The 17,753-nt window shown below is 53.7% G+C and overlaps 2 protein-coding genes across 9 annotated transcripts in view; both read left to right on the top strand.

The window, feature by feature from the left end:
- KLHL35 (kelch like family member 35) overlaps positions 1–17,753 on the top strand; it is a 140,203-nt gene that overhangs the window by 66,862 nt on the left and 55,588 nt on the right. The window lies entirely within an intron of this gene.
- The window catches only part of GDPD5 (glycerophosphodiester phosphodiesterase domain containing 5), an 87,305-nt gene that overhangs the window by 27,580 nt on the left and 41,972 nt on the right, over positions 1–17,753 (top strand). For 6 of the 8 annotated variants that reach the window (XM_019449856.2, XM_019449849.2, XM_019449854.2 and 3 more), the window contains exons 2-3: positions 5,723–5,806; positions 16,862–17,037. In XM_019449856.2, the coding sequence (XP_019305401.1) occupies positions 16,921–17,037 (117 nt within the window). In that variant the 5' untranslated portion in view covers positions 5,723–5,806; positions 16,862–16,920. Of the gene's footprint in view, positions 1–3,316; positions 3,465–5,422; positions 5,442–5,722; positions 5,807–16,861; positions 17,038–17,753 lie in introns of those variants that run through there. The other 2 variants (XM_019449850.2, XM_019449852.2) reach the window with 2 other exon arrangements.

Genomic DNA, 17,753 nt, shown 5'->3' with positions numbered 1-17,753 from the left:
ACAGCAAAAGGGTGGAGGTGACAGGACCAGGAATTGCTCCCTGCCCCCTGGCTGGTTAGGGAAGCACCTTACCATTTATCAGCTCTGCTCTGGCTCCCAGCCCTGTCTGATTTGGAACCTGCACTAAGTCCTTAATGAACAGGATGGACTGAGGTAGGGACCCCAGTGGTCAGTGCGCGCTGTTTATCACTAGTTCCTCTGACAACCATTTATGGACGTACTGTGGAAAGATGGACGAGGTCCTGCTTTCCCCAGGCTTAATGTCTAGCACACGTATCCCAAGGCCTGGGCTCCTCCTTGCCTACCCTTCCTTCCAAGGAGCGGGCAGGGAGCGGCTGGCTGGGGTGGGGGATGCAGAGGAAACAAGCTTGTTCAGTCGTGGCTATTCGTTGCTGCCTCCAGTGGATCCAGTGCTGGACTAGGTTGGGGTGAGGCTAGGAGAAAGCGCTGATCCGCCAACAAGGCCCCCCTGCACCCCACCCCCAGTTCATGCCTCCTTTGTTTCGGAGGGCACTCGGTGCTTTTCTCTATACCATTAGACAGCGGGCTCTCCCACCAGGGCTCGGAGCCTCTCCTGGCACACAGAAGAGCTCAGGGACTGTGTGCTGGTGACTGGATTTATGGTTGTGTAGACTGGCTTGGGAGTCCGAGTATGAATCCTGGCTCTGCCATTCACATAGCTGTGCCCTCGAACAAGGGACCCAGAGCCCTTGAGCTGTTCTGCCGTCTGCAGAGTACAGGTGCAATGGGAGGCTGAGGGAGACAAAGGAGAGAGTGGACAGACTCTCTGTCCCTTTCAAGGCTACGGCCAGCCCTCCGCATGTGGTCGACGGTGCTGCGGTAGATGGACCGGCATGCACCAGGCCAGTGGGAAACACGAGACGGATGGCGTTAGGTCCTATCACATCAGTTCTCCCTGTCTGCTGGGCTCCCCCAATCCTCCCACGGGAATCTGGGCTGGTGGCTATAACCCATTTGAGGAACGAAGACCTGAGCCTAGAGAGGAGGCTGACCTGCCGGCCAGTGGCCAAGCCAGGCTCAGAGCCCAGGTCTCCTGGCTTAGTCTCCTACTCTCCCCTACCCTGTCCCCCTCCGGAACCTGGCTCCTGCTCTCTGGAAGCGCTCTGTGAAAGATGCTAGGAAGGGTGGTGGGCCGGAAGGTGGAGGTTTCTCAGGAGCGTGCATTCTGGTGGCTTTAGTCCAAGGGGATCAGTGTGACCAGTAGGTGCGGAGTAAGTGGGCCGAAGGCGGGCATGGGTAGAGGTGGACTGAGAAGGGGTGCAAAGGAGGAAAACCAGTTGTGGGGACCAGAGGTCACTGGGTCCATCCGCTCAGCCTGATGGCCAGGGGCCAGACACTTCTAGGCCCCCTGGGCGGGTCCCTTCCCAGATGGTGCTGGAAGGTAAGGGACTTTAAGGAGCAGCAGGTCTGAGGGAGATGCTAGTCAAGTCACTGTCACTGTCCTTGAAGGAACCCCAGTCGGCTCTAGAAATAAGGCCCACATCTAAGCATGAGGACCTTTCATGGGTACAACGCTTTCTAAAAGGCAGACTCCAGGGAAGACAGGGCTGGCTGGCGGCCCAGCAGATGCTCAGGTGAAGTGACCAGGGCAGGTGGCCTGGGCCCCACAGAAGTGAGAGCTGGTGGGCGGGGAGTGGACAGGCAGGCCCGGGGCAGAGTTTGCTGGGCCCGGGGGGAAAAATGCAAATGGAGGCCCATATACTTTGTCAGATATTTGAAGGTGATACCACAACTCAGAAACTGCTCAATGAAATAATTTGATTTTCTCATCTTGACAGATATATCTTCATAATACAAACTGAAATATACACATAAAGGTTTTATACAACTGAGAGTGACTGAATAGCAAAGGAGAGTGAATGTAGTTATTAGTACACATCTGGGGGCTTTGTTGGTGATGTTTGGATACATTGCTACTTATTATTTTGTAAAATATATTGTCTTCATTTTTACAAGATCACTGTAGTTGTATTGTTGTAATCAAGATTTTCACATCATTTAAAAATTGGATATTGATGGTAATCATCTGAAGGATCGAAAATAAAATGCGATTATATTTCAAGTGTATAGATTATATTTCCATCAAAAACGTAAATTAAAGTAAATGTAAAGAAAGGAGAACTTACATCCTCAAAACTTGTTTTCATTCCTTGAAATTATCTATGGATATTAAAACTATATACATTGTGGGGCGCCTGGGTGGCTCAGTCGGTTGGGCGACTGACTTTGGCTCAGGTCGTGATCTCACGGTTCGTGGGTTCAAGCCCCGTGTCGGGCTCTCTGCTGACAGCTCAGAGCCTGGAGCCTGCTTCGGATTCTGTGTCTCCCTCTCTCTGCACCTCCCCTGCTAGTGCCCTGTCTCTCTCTGACTCTCAAAAAATAGATGTTAATAAAAAAAATTTTTTTAAGAACTTATATACGTTGTAATTAACGAATATCAGATTTTAAAGTAAAATTATTTAGAGATGAAATATCCACATTTTTGAACATTTGTAACTGTGAGCCTATTCACAGTCCCAGGTGTCCATGTGGTTGCCAGTGTGAAGGATTAGCATCACACTTCATGTTACATTAATTTGAGTAATATGAATTCTTAGATGCTGAAAGATGTTCTTCAGCTGCCTTGTGTATTTATTGTGGATACCGCACTAATTCATGAGTACTTTTAGAACCACAGATTGGAACAGGGAGAAAAGCCAAATAAAAAGAAAATGTTGCTCAGCATTACTGGGAAAGACACTTTGTTATGCAAGAAGCTATGGCTAGTCGCTGTCTGAAAGGATTTGACAAGTTTAATTTGCCTCTGGAATGTTTCCTGCTACTTAGTCCCCTCCTCCACCACCACTCCTCACAACAACGCAACCCACAGACCTTTATCTGGACAGAATCATCTTTTGTTCTTCACGCCAAGAAATGGAGAAGGGTTTCAGCGGAACCTGAGTGGTGTTAGGGGAGCGGATGAGGCTCCGGGTCCCACGGATGTCCTGTGGTGGGGGCTCCTGTATGTTCTCTACTATGTTCATTTGTGAACATGTGTCTGTGATGTGTGGTGCTCAGGGCAGTGGCCTTTCTGCCCTACGCCTAAGGGTGATTCAGGGGATGGGATGAGATCTCACCAGTGAGATCTCTATCGTACAGTTTAACGAGAGATAAATGATGGAGCTTGTGCCATGGCTGGTGTCTAAACCTCTGTGTCTGCGTTCACTCATTCATTTCACTTGTGTGTGCGTTTACTCATTTATTTATAACCTGTATTCACTTCCTCCAACCCTTCATTTCATTGTGGAATTGCCAGGCCATAGTCAGTCTTGTGATGCAGCCCCAGATCCTACAGACGAGGGAATCAAGGCTCAGAGAAGTGCACTGGTGTACCTAAGGTCACACAGCAGGAAAGCCCCTGGTAGGTTTCACAGTAGAGGATGGACGCCACGTTTGAGTTTCAGGTAAAATTTGAATAGGTATTACTGTATCCCAATTGGCTTTTGGGGCTCTGCCACCCAGCCACCTGCCTCAGGGCCCTTTTCAGCTTGAAGAGCCACTTCCCGTTTGGGGCCAAACACTTCCTTCAAGTGACTCACAGGCTCCCACTGGTCTCGTGCTGGGAAGCCAGCGTGGGGGTGGAGATAGGCCCAGGCCACATCACCTTCTGCCTGCGACCCCAGCTGGTGACCCTGAGACCAAGCAGTGCCACAGATTAGAGGTAGGAGATGGAAAAGGAAGGAGGATGTCAGACAGTTCTCACCCGGCCTGGTGGGCAGGACTCTGAGGGAGCAGGGGGACCTGAACCCGGGCCACGGTGGGCAAGGGGGCAGCCTCCACGTCCCCGCCCTTCCCACATCTGGCTTCCAGGGTAGCCACTGCCTATGTCACCGCTGAAGCAGAGACGGGGGGGGTGGGGGGGGGTGGGGGGGGGGGGGGGGGGTGGGGGGTGGGGGGGGATGGGCAGAGCCCTCAGGGAGAATTTGCGACACTTTCTCTTCAGTGCAGAAGGACAGTTAAGTGGAAAGAACATGAGGCCGGGAGTCATGAACTTGAATTTCTGACACCAACTTTCTCATGAACTTGTCAGCTCCCTATCCTTCTCTGGGCCTCAATATGCATGCCTGGGGGAGGGCTCGCTGGCTGTGACCTTTTGTGGTAACTTGGTATCTCAGGATTTATGCGAAGAGATTTGGGGTTGAATTCTGGCTCTGCTACCTTGCTGGCTGCACCCACGTCTCAGAGCCTTCATTTTAAATTTCGAAATAATATTCACTTTCAGGCATTTTACGTAATTTAATCCCCACATCAACCCTGTGAGTCAGATTTACTATTATTGTTGTCATTGTAACTATAATACGGAGATTGAGGCACAGAGAGGTTAAGTAACTTGCCCGAGGTTACACAGTAAGAACCAAGATTCTGATGTGGACAGTTTGACCCCAGTGCCCATGCTGTTAACCACTATGTGCTTGCTACTCAAACTGTGGTCCTTGGACCTGAGCCCCAGCATCACCTGGGAGCTGGTCAGAAATGAAGGATCTCAGGCCCCCTTGTAGACCTACTGTGTCGGACCTGTTTTAAACAGGGTCTCCAGGTGATTTGTTTGCACACTGAAGTTTGAGAATGTTTTTATTGAGAGTGTTTATATTCCACCCATCACTTAGGGTCATAATGAATGGGAGGCAAAGGAAATAAGTATGTTTTGTAAACTGTAAAGTGCAGTGCGTTCAGAGCATGGTGAGAAAACCTGGGGACTGCAGGTAGAGGGAGGCAGGGTTAGGGTGCCCCGGGGGTCTCTCAGTAGCCGGATGTCCTCTCTAAGCTGTCTCTGAGTCCAGTTCTGTCCCCCTCCCGGTCTGAGGGCCGAGCTTGGCTGTGTGTTTCTTGCTGGGGTGTGGCTCCAGGGCCTGATCGGGTTGGAGAGTTCTCATGTTGGCATGGGCTTGAGCCACCCCTGTCCTGGGGCTGCAGGGCACCAAGAGGCCCGGGTCCCAGCCCTGGCTCTGTCTACAACTCTCTGGGAAGGCCAGGCCAGCTCCCGGCCCTGCCAGCCTCGCTCTGCCCCAGTGGGCAATGTGGCAGCATCTTGCAAGCCCACAGTGCTGCCCCAGAGCTGTGTCCCTTCTCCGTTTCTCTCCAAGGCCTGTCGGAACCAACTCTCCTCCCAGTTCCTGGGCAGGAGGGCTGCCCTGCCGGCTGTAGGAGCTGGTGGTAGGGGAGCCAGTACATGAGTCAGAAGTTAGCCACATAATTGCGGTGCCCCAGATCCCGCCTCCAGCCCACCGCCCTCCCCCATCGGCTGCATTAGAAGAGCAGCTGGTTTGGCGGCTAACCTCCAGAGGAGCAGGTCTCTGGGCAGCACGAAAGGGCCTCTGCTCCCCCCAGGAGCCACACGCAGCCCCAATTTCTCCCCAGAGTGGCTGGAACTTGGATTGCATGTACGTGGGTTCTGGAGCAGGCAAGAGTGGGTTCAGGGTACTGGTTGTCCTGTGTTTGGGGTTGGGGCTGGTCTGTGGGCAGCATGTGTGGAGGTAGGATTGCTTGTGGGGTGTCTGGTGGCCCATAGCTGGACCACCCGCCGGCTTAGCAGCTTCCCTGGGCCGCACACCCAGCATGGGGTGGGCATGGCATGGGGACTGGCTAAGGGTCAGGTGGGAGAGGAGAAGGTAGGGTGGACCGATGAGTGATCTGACTGGGTTTGTCCCCTTGTCCCCCTCAGCTGTCCCAAGGAAGTGACAACACCACCTCCGTGGACAGGACATCCTCAAGAGCCCTGCTCACAGCCACTGCTACCTTCTTCCAGGTAAAAAAAAAGAAAGGAAGGGTGGGGGGTGGGGGGAGAAAGGAGGTAGGGACTAGCCACAGAGAGCAGTGCTCTGGCTTCTAAAACAGTATCTACCTCTCCTAGGGAGACAGCACCTTGCAATTTACAAAAACCAAAGAACAAAAAAGCCAATCAAGGGGGACAGGGATTGTTGTCCCATTTGATGGGCGAGTAAAGAACTAGAGTATTCTTAGACAACTTATTCCAGTGTACTGGATACTTGTCTAAGCACCTGACATGTATTAGCTCATTAATCCCCTCAACAGCCCATGAGGTGGTGCTATTATCCCCACTTTATGGATAAGGAGACTGAGGTATAGTGGTATCATACCAATTAGTAGGTGGTAGAACTGGGTTTCAAACCCAGGCAGACTCACTCTCGTTGCACATTCTCAATCCCTGTGATTTACTAGCCTCTAGAACCATGTATTAAACGAAGTTTCCTTGACATCCAATTTGGGGGTTAAAGAGCTCCCATTCCAGAGGAGATATGTATTTTCAAAGATAATCCTGGCGAAGGTGATGCTTCAGCCAAAGGAATGAAGAGCAAATGGTGGAATTAGAGGTCTTGAATCATGGAATTGGCTATGAACCTTCAAGGTGTGCCAGGCCAGCAAATTCCTGTGACTTTCTTCCTCAGCATTCTAGTAAATCCAGTTTTCTTTGGTTACCGGATGGAGACCAAGAAATTTGAGAGGAGGGAAGAAAAGGTTAGGCCCCAGGTTCTCAGACGTGCCTAGAAGTAGAGGGGCTTCTGTTTTTCACAGGACACCACAGTGAAGAGAGATGAAGGGACAGTGAGGAAATCAGTATTCTGTGCTAATTCTGAGGTCACTTTATACTAGACCCGGAACAGATATGTGCAAACAGATATCAAGGGGTTAAGCAAAAATTGTGGGAGAAAATGCTTAATGGAGACTTTTTTTATAGTCACTTTTTTTTCTGTAAATTGGGAAAGGCTAATTATTATTCAGGAGCAGAACCGGGATCGGGCTCAGAAGTGGCTCTGCAGTCGCATGGTTTAAGAGGCTGTGATCTCCTTTCCTTCCACTGCACGTGTAAGCAGCTTTTCTGACTCACAAATAAACAGGTGCCTGCTTGGTGCCAGGCCCAGTGCAGAGGCACAGGTCCCCCTGCAAAGTGACTCCTCTAGCAGGGATGGGGCCTGGGGGTGTCTTGTGTCCCCGTCGCCTGGTGCAGGGTCTTCAGAAAAACTTGGCCAAACGGATTAAAAATCTCTGCCTGGGGAAGCTCTCAGTCTGGTGGGCAAGGCAGCTACGGAAGCAGATAATTACCGGGCACGGAGGCCTGTGATCATGTCTCGAGAGCTCTGCCAGATGACGGGAACACAAAGAGAGGAGGCAGTGGGCTTCTGGGGCGAGGGGGATCAGACCAGGATTGCACAGGGTCCATTTGTTAAGGTGGATAGGATTTGAATTGGGTGGTGGGGAGAGCTTTCCTGGCAGAGGGCCCAGCATGAGCAAAGGCGTGGAGGTGGGGGAGGCCGGATATTGTGGTGTGCCTGGAGCAGAATGGTGTGAGGAGGGGCAGGGGGGAGGTAAGGCTAGACAGGTAGGTGTAAGGGGAGGGAAGCAAGAGAAAGATTCCTTAAATGGTAGGCCTTGCTTTTCTTCCCCTCCCCAAGGGCCCCTGCTTGGGAAGCCTGTTTGTATGATAACTCTGCTATTTTACATAAATAAATAAAATAAATCATTGCTCTCTGTTCCCTCCGGGGGTAAAAACCGGGCAGGGACGAGTTTGCTCAGTGCAAGCCTCTGCCAGACTCAGCTTTCTCCTTTTCCTCCTTTTTGGGTGGCTCCTCCTTCCGGGACCCAGGGAGAGGCATCGGAAAAAGCCAGCCTGGTCCCTGTGACTGAATCACTGGGCTCCTGGGAGGCTGGGGTGTCAACCGAGGTGATGAGAATAGTGAAAGCCAACCCCCACCAGGCCCCCAGGCTGACCCTTGAGGCCCCTGCCGGAAACCCTGAGAATATTTGCCTCACTCTGCCTGATCCAGGGAGAACCTGTCCGTGCCAGTGGGGTGGAGGGGGGTGATAGGGGTCCCGGCAGCTTAAAGACGGAAAACACTCAGCCCTCCAGGGAGGGAGGGGGCTGTCACGGGCGGGGGGGGGGGGGGGGGGGGGGGGGGGGGGATGCAAGCCTACACAGGCCACTCCTCTGGGGAACCACCCCTAGGAACTAACTGTACAGGGGATTTCTGCATGGGAAGGGAGGCCGGATGGAATGACTGCAGATCTTCCCTGGTGCTGCGACATTGAGGACTTGGATAGCCTGAAATCCAAGGATAGTTCTTAGATCCCTGTTGGATTGCGCCAGGACTCCTTGACCATAGGAGTCTTGAGTGAGGTGATTCTGAGACCCCGGTTTAGAGAGTCTGTAACGAGAGATTTTGAGTTTTGAGATGCTAAGCTCTGTATCCCAGGCAAGGCAAGGTCACACTCTTGGTGACTACTCAGCCCATGCTCATACCCCCTGACTTGGGAAAGAGAGGTCCTTCCTAGGCCAAGAGAAGCCAGGTCCCTGGGCAGGGTCCATTCCTGACTCCTGTCCAATCCTGTAGCCCCAGACATACCTCAGACATGCAGGTCTGTCCCCCTAGGGCCTTAACGGCAGGCGCAGCTCAGGAGACCTATCCTGACCTCTGCTAGCCTCCCCTCCTCACCCATAAAACGGGGATCTGGTACTTACCTCTGGAATCAGCCAGATGCTTCCATGAGCCGATATGCATGGAGGCTCCTGGGCACTAGAAACACTGCACGTGCCGTAATCCAGCTGCTGTTGCTGCAGTGTGGTTGTCTCTTGAAAGGAAGGTTCGTGTCCGATCCTCTGTGAATCCTGCTTGGCTCCCAGCAGTGCCTGGTACTGAGCAGAGGCTTAAACATTCACTGAGTGACCTCAAGAGCTTTAGGTAGGGATAAGTCCTCCCAGAGGCCTCCGTTCCAAGGAAGCCATCCCTTCTCAAGGGAGGAGCAGGGAGAACTTTCTGCGGGGGGGGAGGGGGGGGGGGCAGGGGGCAAAAGGGGCGGGAGAACTAGGGAAGCCACCGCCAGGGTTGGGAGCAAGTCTGCCTGAAATATAGTCCAGCTTGGCCTGCTCAGAGGGGAAGGGAAATCAGAGGTCTCCTGGCACGGAAGTGTTGGATAAACAGGCTGCCTGGCACCATTGTGGAAAGAGATTAATAACGACCCTAATTATGGCCTGATTGATCTTTTGAGGGCTCCTGCAGAGCTCCGGCCTTGGCCACTGAGCAGCTGTTCCCCAAAGAACCAGCAGGCATGACGGGGGACTGGGGCTGCTGGCCTGCCTCGTCTTTTCACCTCCGAGGCCTCCCTCCTGGCACCTCTCCCAGCCTCTCCCCACTGGCAGCTGCCTCCTTGACAGACTTCCTTCCTTCCCTACATCTGGCTACCTTCTCTGTTGGTTTCGTTAAATCTAGAGCTTTCCGTGAGGCCCACAGAAGTGGACTGACTTGCCTAAGGCCACACAGTGAGATGGTGGCAGCCAGATCTCTCCATTCTAGCCATCTGACGAGGCTCAGGGACGGGAAGGTGGTAAATGTGGGAGCACTCCTCAGAAGCCAAATGCAGAAAGCTGCGCCTCAGGGCAGTGGGGTAGGGTCTGGGATTGGCTGATCCCATTATCAGCCCTGTCCCCCCACTGCCAGCCCCAGCCCTGGGGCCAAGGATTTGTCTCATGGGTTTGGGTTTGCTTGTTTGGTGAGCTTCCTGGAGGTGCCCTGCTGCTCCTGGGCTCCCAGAGGATGAGGAGTCTCCTTTTGGCAACAGCCTCACCATCATGGAACCCACATGGGCTTCACCTGCTGGCTGGGACCTGGGGGTGCCCTCAGCTCTGAGAGAGGCCCTGCTCATGCCTCCCTGTCACCAGGCTTTCCTTGTGCTGTCCCCTACCTAGAGCCCCCTGCTTCCCCCCACTTTGTGCCACAAATCCTTCCTTATTTCTGAATTCCGCTTAGATCCACCCTCTCCAAGAAGCCAGCCTTCAGTGATCCGTGCTGGGAACCGCGGAGGCACAGGAGTTATGGGACCCAGAAGAGACCCTGACCCAGGCAGGGAAAGTTTCCCGGAGGAGAAGCTGCTGAGTTGAGACAAAGAGGAGTTTTCCAGGCCTTGAAGATAGGCAGAGGGGCCCAGAGCTAAGTCTGTTTCACAGGCACACCTGCACTGGAAGCAGGGGATGACAAGGCAGTGAGGAGGAACTCCAGGGAGGTCCTGGTCTACCTCCAAGGCCATGTTTCCTGAGCACAATGGGGAAGAGTCCTCATAGCCCTGTGCCTTTTATGCCTTGGGTTTTACTCCAAGGGAATGTTGGGGTCATTGCTGTACCTTGGTCTCTGTCAAAGATGGTGAAGGCACCTGGGCAGGGGCAGAGCCCTGGCCTGGGGCTCAGGATGACTAGGCCTCTAACCTTGTCTCAGGCCTTCCTGCAGCTCTCAACCTCATCTTGACTGTTCTAGGCAGGGGCATGCTCAGGGCTCCCAGCATTAGTCCTGGGAAGGGAAGGGGTTCTTCCCCTCAGACTGGGTGAGGACTGTGGGGCTTGTCCTTCCCTCCTCCCTGTGCAGCCCCATCTCTGCTTTCCTCCTGGTGATGAAGACAGAACAGGTGGTTAAAAGGTTTTGGGGGGTGGTGTGCCAGAAAGGCCCTTGAGGACCATCTGGTGGCATGTATCCCATGATACAGATAGGAAAGCTGAGGCCAGAGGCTTACGGAGGTCACCGAAGGCTGAGCTGGGGTTGAGGACTGTGAGGCCAGCCATGGCCAACAAGAAGTGGGGACTTCTCCTTGTCCACACCCATGCTCTGCCTCCCTCCCTGGGGCCCTGGCAGGCTGCTGGAGAAGGTCAGGTCTCCTCCTCCTCCAGCCCTACAACTTGTCAGGGGTTTCCTTTTCCCTCCCCCTGGGTTCTTGGTGCTGTTCCCCGCCCCTGCTCCCCTAGTGCCAACCAAAATATTGGGCTTGGCCCTTTGATATGCATTTTGCAGTGACACAGGCGTTGTGGCCGGTACAGCCACGGAAGGCAGCAGGAATGTGGGCAGACCTTCCCTCTGGGGCTGGTGCCATGGAAGGACTCAGCAGTCCTGGGTTCAAATCCTCCCTTCTCCCCAGTCAGCTGTTTCGTCTTGGGTGAATCACTTAATCTCTCCAGCCTGCCTGTCTGTCTGTTGGTCAATCCATTGATAGAGATATCGAAGTTGAATCCATATATATTTAATGAATATACTTTTGGGTTTTTTTTTTTTAAGTTTGTTTATTTTGAGAGACAGAGAGAGATAGTGAGTGCACATGAGAGCGAGCACATGCACGCAGGGGAAGGGCAGAGAGAGAGGAAAGAGAGAGAATCCCAAGCAGGCTCCCCACTGTCAGCATGGAGCCGGACGTGCGGCTTGAACTCGTGAACTGTGAGATCATGACCTGAGCCAAAATCAAGGGTCTGATGCTTAACTAACTGAACCACCCAGGTGCCCCTAGGCTTTTTTCTTTTTTTGGAGGTATCTAAGTTTACACAAGAATCGATCCAAAGGAAAGAGAGCTGCTACCATACTCTCCTTCCCCACCTCACAGTGGCCCTTATTGTCACCATCCTATATTAGGGTGGCGCATTTGTTACCGCGGGAGACAACGTTGACACGGTGTTACCTAAAGTCATAGTTACACTAGGGCTCGCTCTTGGTGTGGTGCATTCCGTGGGGTTTGACAAAGGTATGGTAACATGTGTCCGTCACTGTGGTGTCCTATAGAACAGTTTCATTGCCCTAGAAATCTTTTGCTCTTCTCCTGCCCCCCACCCCTGACACCCGCTGATCTCTCTACCGCTCCCATGGTTTTATCTTTACCAGCATGTCACAGAGCTGGAATCATATAGTCTGGAGCCTTTTCAGGCTTCCGTCACTTAACGATAGGCTTTTGAAGGTCTCTTCAGGTGCTCGTGTGGCTTGATGGCACATTTCGCTCTATCACTGAGTACTCTTCCATTGTCTGGGTGGATCACGGTTTGTTCATCTGTTCACCCTGGGGCCAATATTTCTAGACTGTAAAAGAAGGCTGCCGAGCTCTACTTTGGTACAATCCCTGTCACTTTCTGTAATAACTGGCTTCTTTCACTTTGCATCATGTTTTCGAGATTTATTCATGTTGTAACATGTATCTATGTTTGATTCCTTTTTTTGCAGCCTTGGGTACTTTTTTGTGTCACTCCATCTAGTCCCCGTTTCTTGGGTGGTTACAGTAAGGCTCAGAGAGAGCTAGTGACCTGTCCAAGGTTACACGGCAAGTCCGTTGAAGACCGGGCTGGAACCTGGGCACTGACATCTGGCCTGAAATTCTTTCCACTCTCAGGAAAGAGAACAGGCTTGGGGGGGCTATAGCCAGCGCCGTTCAGGGCGATGAGGATGGTCGTGTGAGGTAGAAGCAGGAAGGAGGGTCAGGTCCGTGCCCAGGATGTCAGGATGGGAGAGGACCCTAATAGTGCCAATATCCTGCTCTGTAGCAGGTGCTCACTCCATCCCGGGTCTGACCCCTTGAAGGCCCTCCCCTGTGTAAAACAGGAGGCCATGAAAGTTCAGGGCAGGAGCCAGGAATTCAGGCAGAAAACAGAACTTTGGGCCGAGGGGCGCCCTTGAACAATCAGGCTCAGAAGCTAGGGCTTTCTCTTATCCCACGGCCAGGAGGAGCTCCCTGCTAGGGATTTCTTGGGAACTTGGCTGATACCGGCAGTCCTGGAGGTGGCTTGGAGAAATCAATCCATCCTAAGTAATACCATTAGCCCTGGTGGGAAAAGGAAGTGGCAGGGGAGGCTGGGGAGAGTCTGGTTTCTGGGAGCTTGCTTGAGTGCTCAGTGTCTGAGCAGCACGTCTCTGTTAGCAAGACTTCTGGGCCTCCTCAGAAGTACCTTCCGGGAAGCCCTCAGTGCCTCCTCCTTTTATGGCTGGTCCCTGGGGATGTGGGAATAATTCAAGCCATCCCATGGGGGAGACAGGCCCATCAACGGTGCTCATGCAAGATGCCTGGGGAAGACTGAGGGCTATGGGAAGCTGGGAAACCCTCTAACCAACCTGGATCTCAGGGGAGGCTCCCTGGAGGAGATAATGTCTGAGCTGAGACTTGAAGGATGGGTAGGTATTAGTCAGCTGAAGGGACAGCAAGTTCTGGAGGATAAGGCTGGAGAAATCAGAAGCCATTTGTTCAAGAGCTTGCTCTGGCCACAGGTGAGGGCTTGGGTTGGTGGGGTGTGATCCCCGGAGGGAGGCCAGAGGATTTCCTACCTAGGGGAGAGATGAGACCTGAGCCAGGCCAAGGGGATGGTGAGAAGAGGCTGTGAGGGATGTTAGAAGCAGGTAGGGGGGGGAGGGGGGCGGGGTGCCTGGGTGGCTCAGTTGGTTAAGCATCTGACTTTGGCTCAGGTCATGATCTCACGGACCATGAGTTTGAGCCCTGCATCCGGCTCTGTGCTGACAACTCAGAGCCTGGAGCCTGCTTCACATTCTGGGTCTCCCTCTTTCTCTGCCCTCCCCCACTCACACTCTGTCTCTCTCTCTCAAAAATAAATAAACATTAAAAAATAAAAAAAATAAAAAGCCTTGGGGTGCCTGGGTGGCTCAGTTAGTTGGGCATTAGGCTGCAGCTCAGGTCGTGATCTCACGTTTCACGGGTTCGGGCCCCGTGTCGGGCTCTGTACTGACAGCTCGGAGCCTGGAGCCTGCTTCAGATTCTGTCTCCCTCTCTCTGCCCCCCCCCCCTCAAAATAAATAAACATTAAAAAAAAAAAAAAAAAAAAGCAGGTTGAAGAGGTCAGTGTGGCCTGTGTTGGGTCTGCAGGGCCTGGGTGACTCGCCCAGGGACAGGCAGTTGCTTCTGGCTGTCTCAATCAGGACACAGCCACCAGGTGGGCTTTGCCACACCTAGTAACTGAAGCCGTGGGAAGGGACAAAAGGCCCCAGGAGAATATGCAGAGGAGAGAGAAGAGGTTTGCCTCCCCAAGATGCCCCTATAGTTGTGAATGGTGTGAAAATTCATCAAGCTGGGGGAAGGGGGGAGATGATTCCAAGAGCCACAATCAGCTGAGCCCTGGGCTGAGGCCCTAGGGCAGGCGGTTCTGCTTTCCTGATTTGAAGTGCAATTTCCATTCCTGGTGCTTTGTAATGCTCATGGGGGGGGGGGGGGGCAGGGCAGAGGACATGTGGGACTCAGTCCCAGGCTCCAGGAGTCCTGGGAAAGGCTTGTGAGAGCAGGGGGACCTGGGTGTGCGCTCCTGTTCACAGAACGCCCACCTGCTATACCTCAGTCACTGCAGTGATGTGCCCTCTCAGCACCCGCCCCCCCAGTCTGGTCTCCTATGGGTGTCAAGGCAAAGGCTGTTACCCCATTTTACAGATTCAGAAACCAAGGCTCAGGGAAGAACCCTAGAGGCCCCAGCCACAGAGCAAAGGTGGGGACAGATGGGATGGATCTGACCAGCAGAGGCCCTACTCTTGGGGTAAGATCTGGCCTTCTACCCCCTCTGGAAGGCTGCGAATGTGGGAATACATTTGTACGCTCCTTCTAGAGTGGAATGAAGTAAAGCTGAGAGCCTTCTCCCCCAACTGCCCCTGCCGCTCCACAACCCCACAAGACCTAAGTCACCAGGCTACAACAGCACCCCACTGCACACTGTTCCCTATGCCCTGGGCTCAGCTTGGCTCAGAGAGCCCTCAGCAGCTACATCCTATTCCACATACCTCCCCGGGGAGCCACGGGCACAGAGGCTATGCCAGACAATTCCCAGCAATTAGGAGGCTCCTGGTCAGTCAATATTCCCAGCAAGGCCCTAATGCATCTCCCCCCTCCTAACAGACCAGAGGCTGTAATCCTTGTGCTGAGGTTAGCATTTGGTCGGGTGGGGCAGGGGAGCAGGGGTAGGTCGAGGCCCTGAGTGCCACCGAGGTGGAAGCTGTGGGTAGGCCCGAAGCCCAGACCGACCGCCCCTCTGGAGCAGCCCCTGGGCACTTAGGCCTCAGCTCAGTGCTGCCTCCAGGAAGCATGCCCCGCCGCTCCCCCTCCCCCCGCCACCATGCACAATGTTAAGTGCCCACAGGTCCCCCTTACTGTCTCCAAAATACCAGCTCCTGAGCCATTATAGCCGGCCCAGGGGTTGAGGTCAGCAAACTGGCCCTGTAAAGGGCTGGGCAGTATGTATTCTAGTCTTTGTTGGCCATTCAGTCTCTCTTACAATCACCCACCTCTGCAGTTATAGTTACAGAAGCCATAGACAATGAATAAGCAAATGATTGAGGCTGCATCCAATAAAACTTTATTTATGGACACGGAAATCTGAGTCTCGTATAATTTTCATGTGTCACAAAATATTCTTGTTTTCATTTGTTCCCCCAAACTGTGAAAATATAGAAAAACCATTCTTAGCTTGTGGGTTATATAAAAATAGGTGGCTGGTTGGATTGAGTTACATGAGTTACAATTTGCCAAACCTGGGCCTAGAGCAAGGCCCCTTGGAGCCAGACTGACTGGCTCTGCTGTGTGACCTTTGGCAAATGGCTGAACATTTCTGTGCTTCAGATTTCTCATCTGTAGAATGGGGGTGATAATGATAATACGTGGGGAATGTCAAATGCTGCGGCTGCTTTGTTGTTCTTGCAAAGCAGCTTTTGGCCATTTTCAAAGGTTAAACATGGAGGGGCGCCTGGGTGGCTCAGTCGGTTAAGCATCCAAGTCTTGATTTCAGCTCAGGTCATGATCTCTCATGGTTCATGAGATTGAGCCCTGCATCAGGCTCCACACTGAGTATGGAGCCTGCTTGGGGTTCTCTCCCCGCCCCCTCTCTCTGCCCCTCCCCTGCTTGTACACTCTGTCTCCCAAAAATAAATAAACGTTAAAAAAAATTTTTTTTAAGAATAAAGGGTGAAATTTTTGGCTTGTGAGTTTGATCTCATAGGGCTGCTATAAGAGTTAATGCAGAATAAGTGACTGACTTTGCCTCTCACGGGTCCTATGGGGGCCCTGAGGGCATCGGTGTGCCTGTCCTGTTCACATTGTCTCCAGGACCTAGGATAGGACCCGACACATAACATGTGGCTTCGAGTTTCTAGAGTCCCACAGATGGGGGGGTTGCATCCTGACCCCTTGGGTAAATTATTTGGCTGCTCTGGGCCCCAGGCCCCTCGTCGGTCAATGGGATGATAATGACAGTGGCGATAAGGATCAGATGATGTTTGACATCAGGGCGTGTGAGGGGCCCAGGCCGGTGGCCACTTGACCACATTTGGCCCTTGCTGGCCCCAAGAGGCCGAACCCCCCCACAGGTGTCTCCTGGGTGCCAGGCAGGGTTGGGCAGTTGCCCTGATGGCAGCAACTCGACCCACAGGCCACCATTCATTGTTCCACCGACCACGGGCAGAACTCCCTGAGCGGGCAGCCCCCTGAGCCCAAAGGAGCGAACACTTTGGGGGCACCAGAGCAGTTTCCCAGCTTGACCTCAGCCGGGTGTCAGACTGCACGCCAGGCGCCGTCCCGTCCTTTCTCCGAGCCTCTGCTTGTCCAGTTATCAAATGGGTTTGGGACGTAGGCCCTGCCACCTGAGGGGCAAAGTGTTCACCTAGTGCCTGCTGTATTTCAAATAAAATACACTGGGGGACACGATTGAGAAAATAAAGCTGAGAACGGCTGAGGGAGGATGGGAAGGGGTTGCAGTTTGACAGGAGGTGGCCTGGGAAAGTCTGGTTGAGAAGAGAACATTTGAGCAAAGACCTGAGGAGAGGAGGGGAGGAGGGAGCCCCGTGGAGCTCTAAGGGAAAAGCAGTCCCGGCACAGGAAGCAGGGACAGAGCAGGTGTGGCTGGGGGGGATTGGGTCGGGGGTGAGGGGCAGGAGACTGCCGGGGAGCTGGCAAGGGTGTGGGCCTTACCGCCGGGCCCTGGGCGGGACTGGCACCTTCTGTTGGGGCTGGGGCTGGGGCTGGCTGCCTACACCTCCCCTGCCTCACGCCCCTGTGCTTCCTCCTGCAGGACCGGCCAGGGGCCTCATGGGTGCCTGAGGGCCGGGCGCCAGGGCCGCACGCAAGAGCATGGTGAGACACCAGCCCCTGCAGTACTATGAGCCACAGCTGTGCCTCTCCTGCCTCACGGGCATCTACGGCTGCCGCTGGAAGCGCTACCAGAGATCCCACGATGACACCACACCGGTGAGCCAGGCTGGGATGGGGTCAGAGGACTAGGGAGCCCCAGGGCCTGGGGGAAGCGTCTCAGCTCCATCACTTTGCTGTGTGGCTCCGGACAGGTCAATGCCCCTCTGGGTTTCAGTGTCTCCTTCTATAAAATGGGCCCGTGGTCACTCCTAAATCTACGTGACCAGGTGGGAAAGGAAGTAGGCCACCCTGTCACAGATGAGGCTGGTGAGCTCTCCTCTGACACACGGGACCTGGGCTGCTCCTGAGGTCTTGGCAGAGAGGGACGCTCCAGGAGGGACACTCCAAGAGGAAGGGCTCACCCCAAGGTGAACAGAAGTTTTCAGCTTCCTGGCAGATCCAGACAGGCCGGCAAGCATGTGAGTGGTTGGAGGGAAGGGTGAGGAGGTGGTGCCAGGCCCTCCTGGAGCTTGGGAGCTGGCAGGGCCATGGCCTGGCACCAGGACTCTGTCACCTGAGCCACAGGCCTGTCGGAGCTGGCAGCAGGTGCCCAGCCAGATAAAGAAAGCCTCCTTCAATGGCCGGCACCCCAGGCCAGACCCGGAGCCGAGCCACGCTTCCGTCCCTGGGTCTCTGTCAGCCCGTGGATCTAGTTTCTTCTCTGAAGGAACCCAACTCCTTCAGGAGGGAAGAGAGGGAGGTCAAAGGAGTTTATCTAACAGGTTTGCTGCCTGGTAAACAGCTTTCCTCCTCTCTCCTGTTTGTCGGAACAA

The sequence above is a fragment of the Panthera pardus genome, unplaced genomic scaffold (assembly GCF_024362965.1).
Source record: "Panthera pardus isolate Hobbes unplaced genomic scaffold, ASM2436296v1 HiC_scaffold_12, whole genome shotgun sequence".
Taxonomy (NCBI): domain Eukaryota; kingdom Metazoa; phylum Chordata; class Mammalia; order Carnivora; family Felidae; genus Panthera; species Panthera pardus.
Note: the sequence above shows the minus strand (reverse complement) of the source record. Positions and strands in the feature narration are given on the sequence as shown.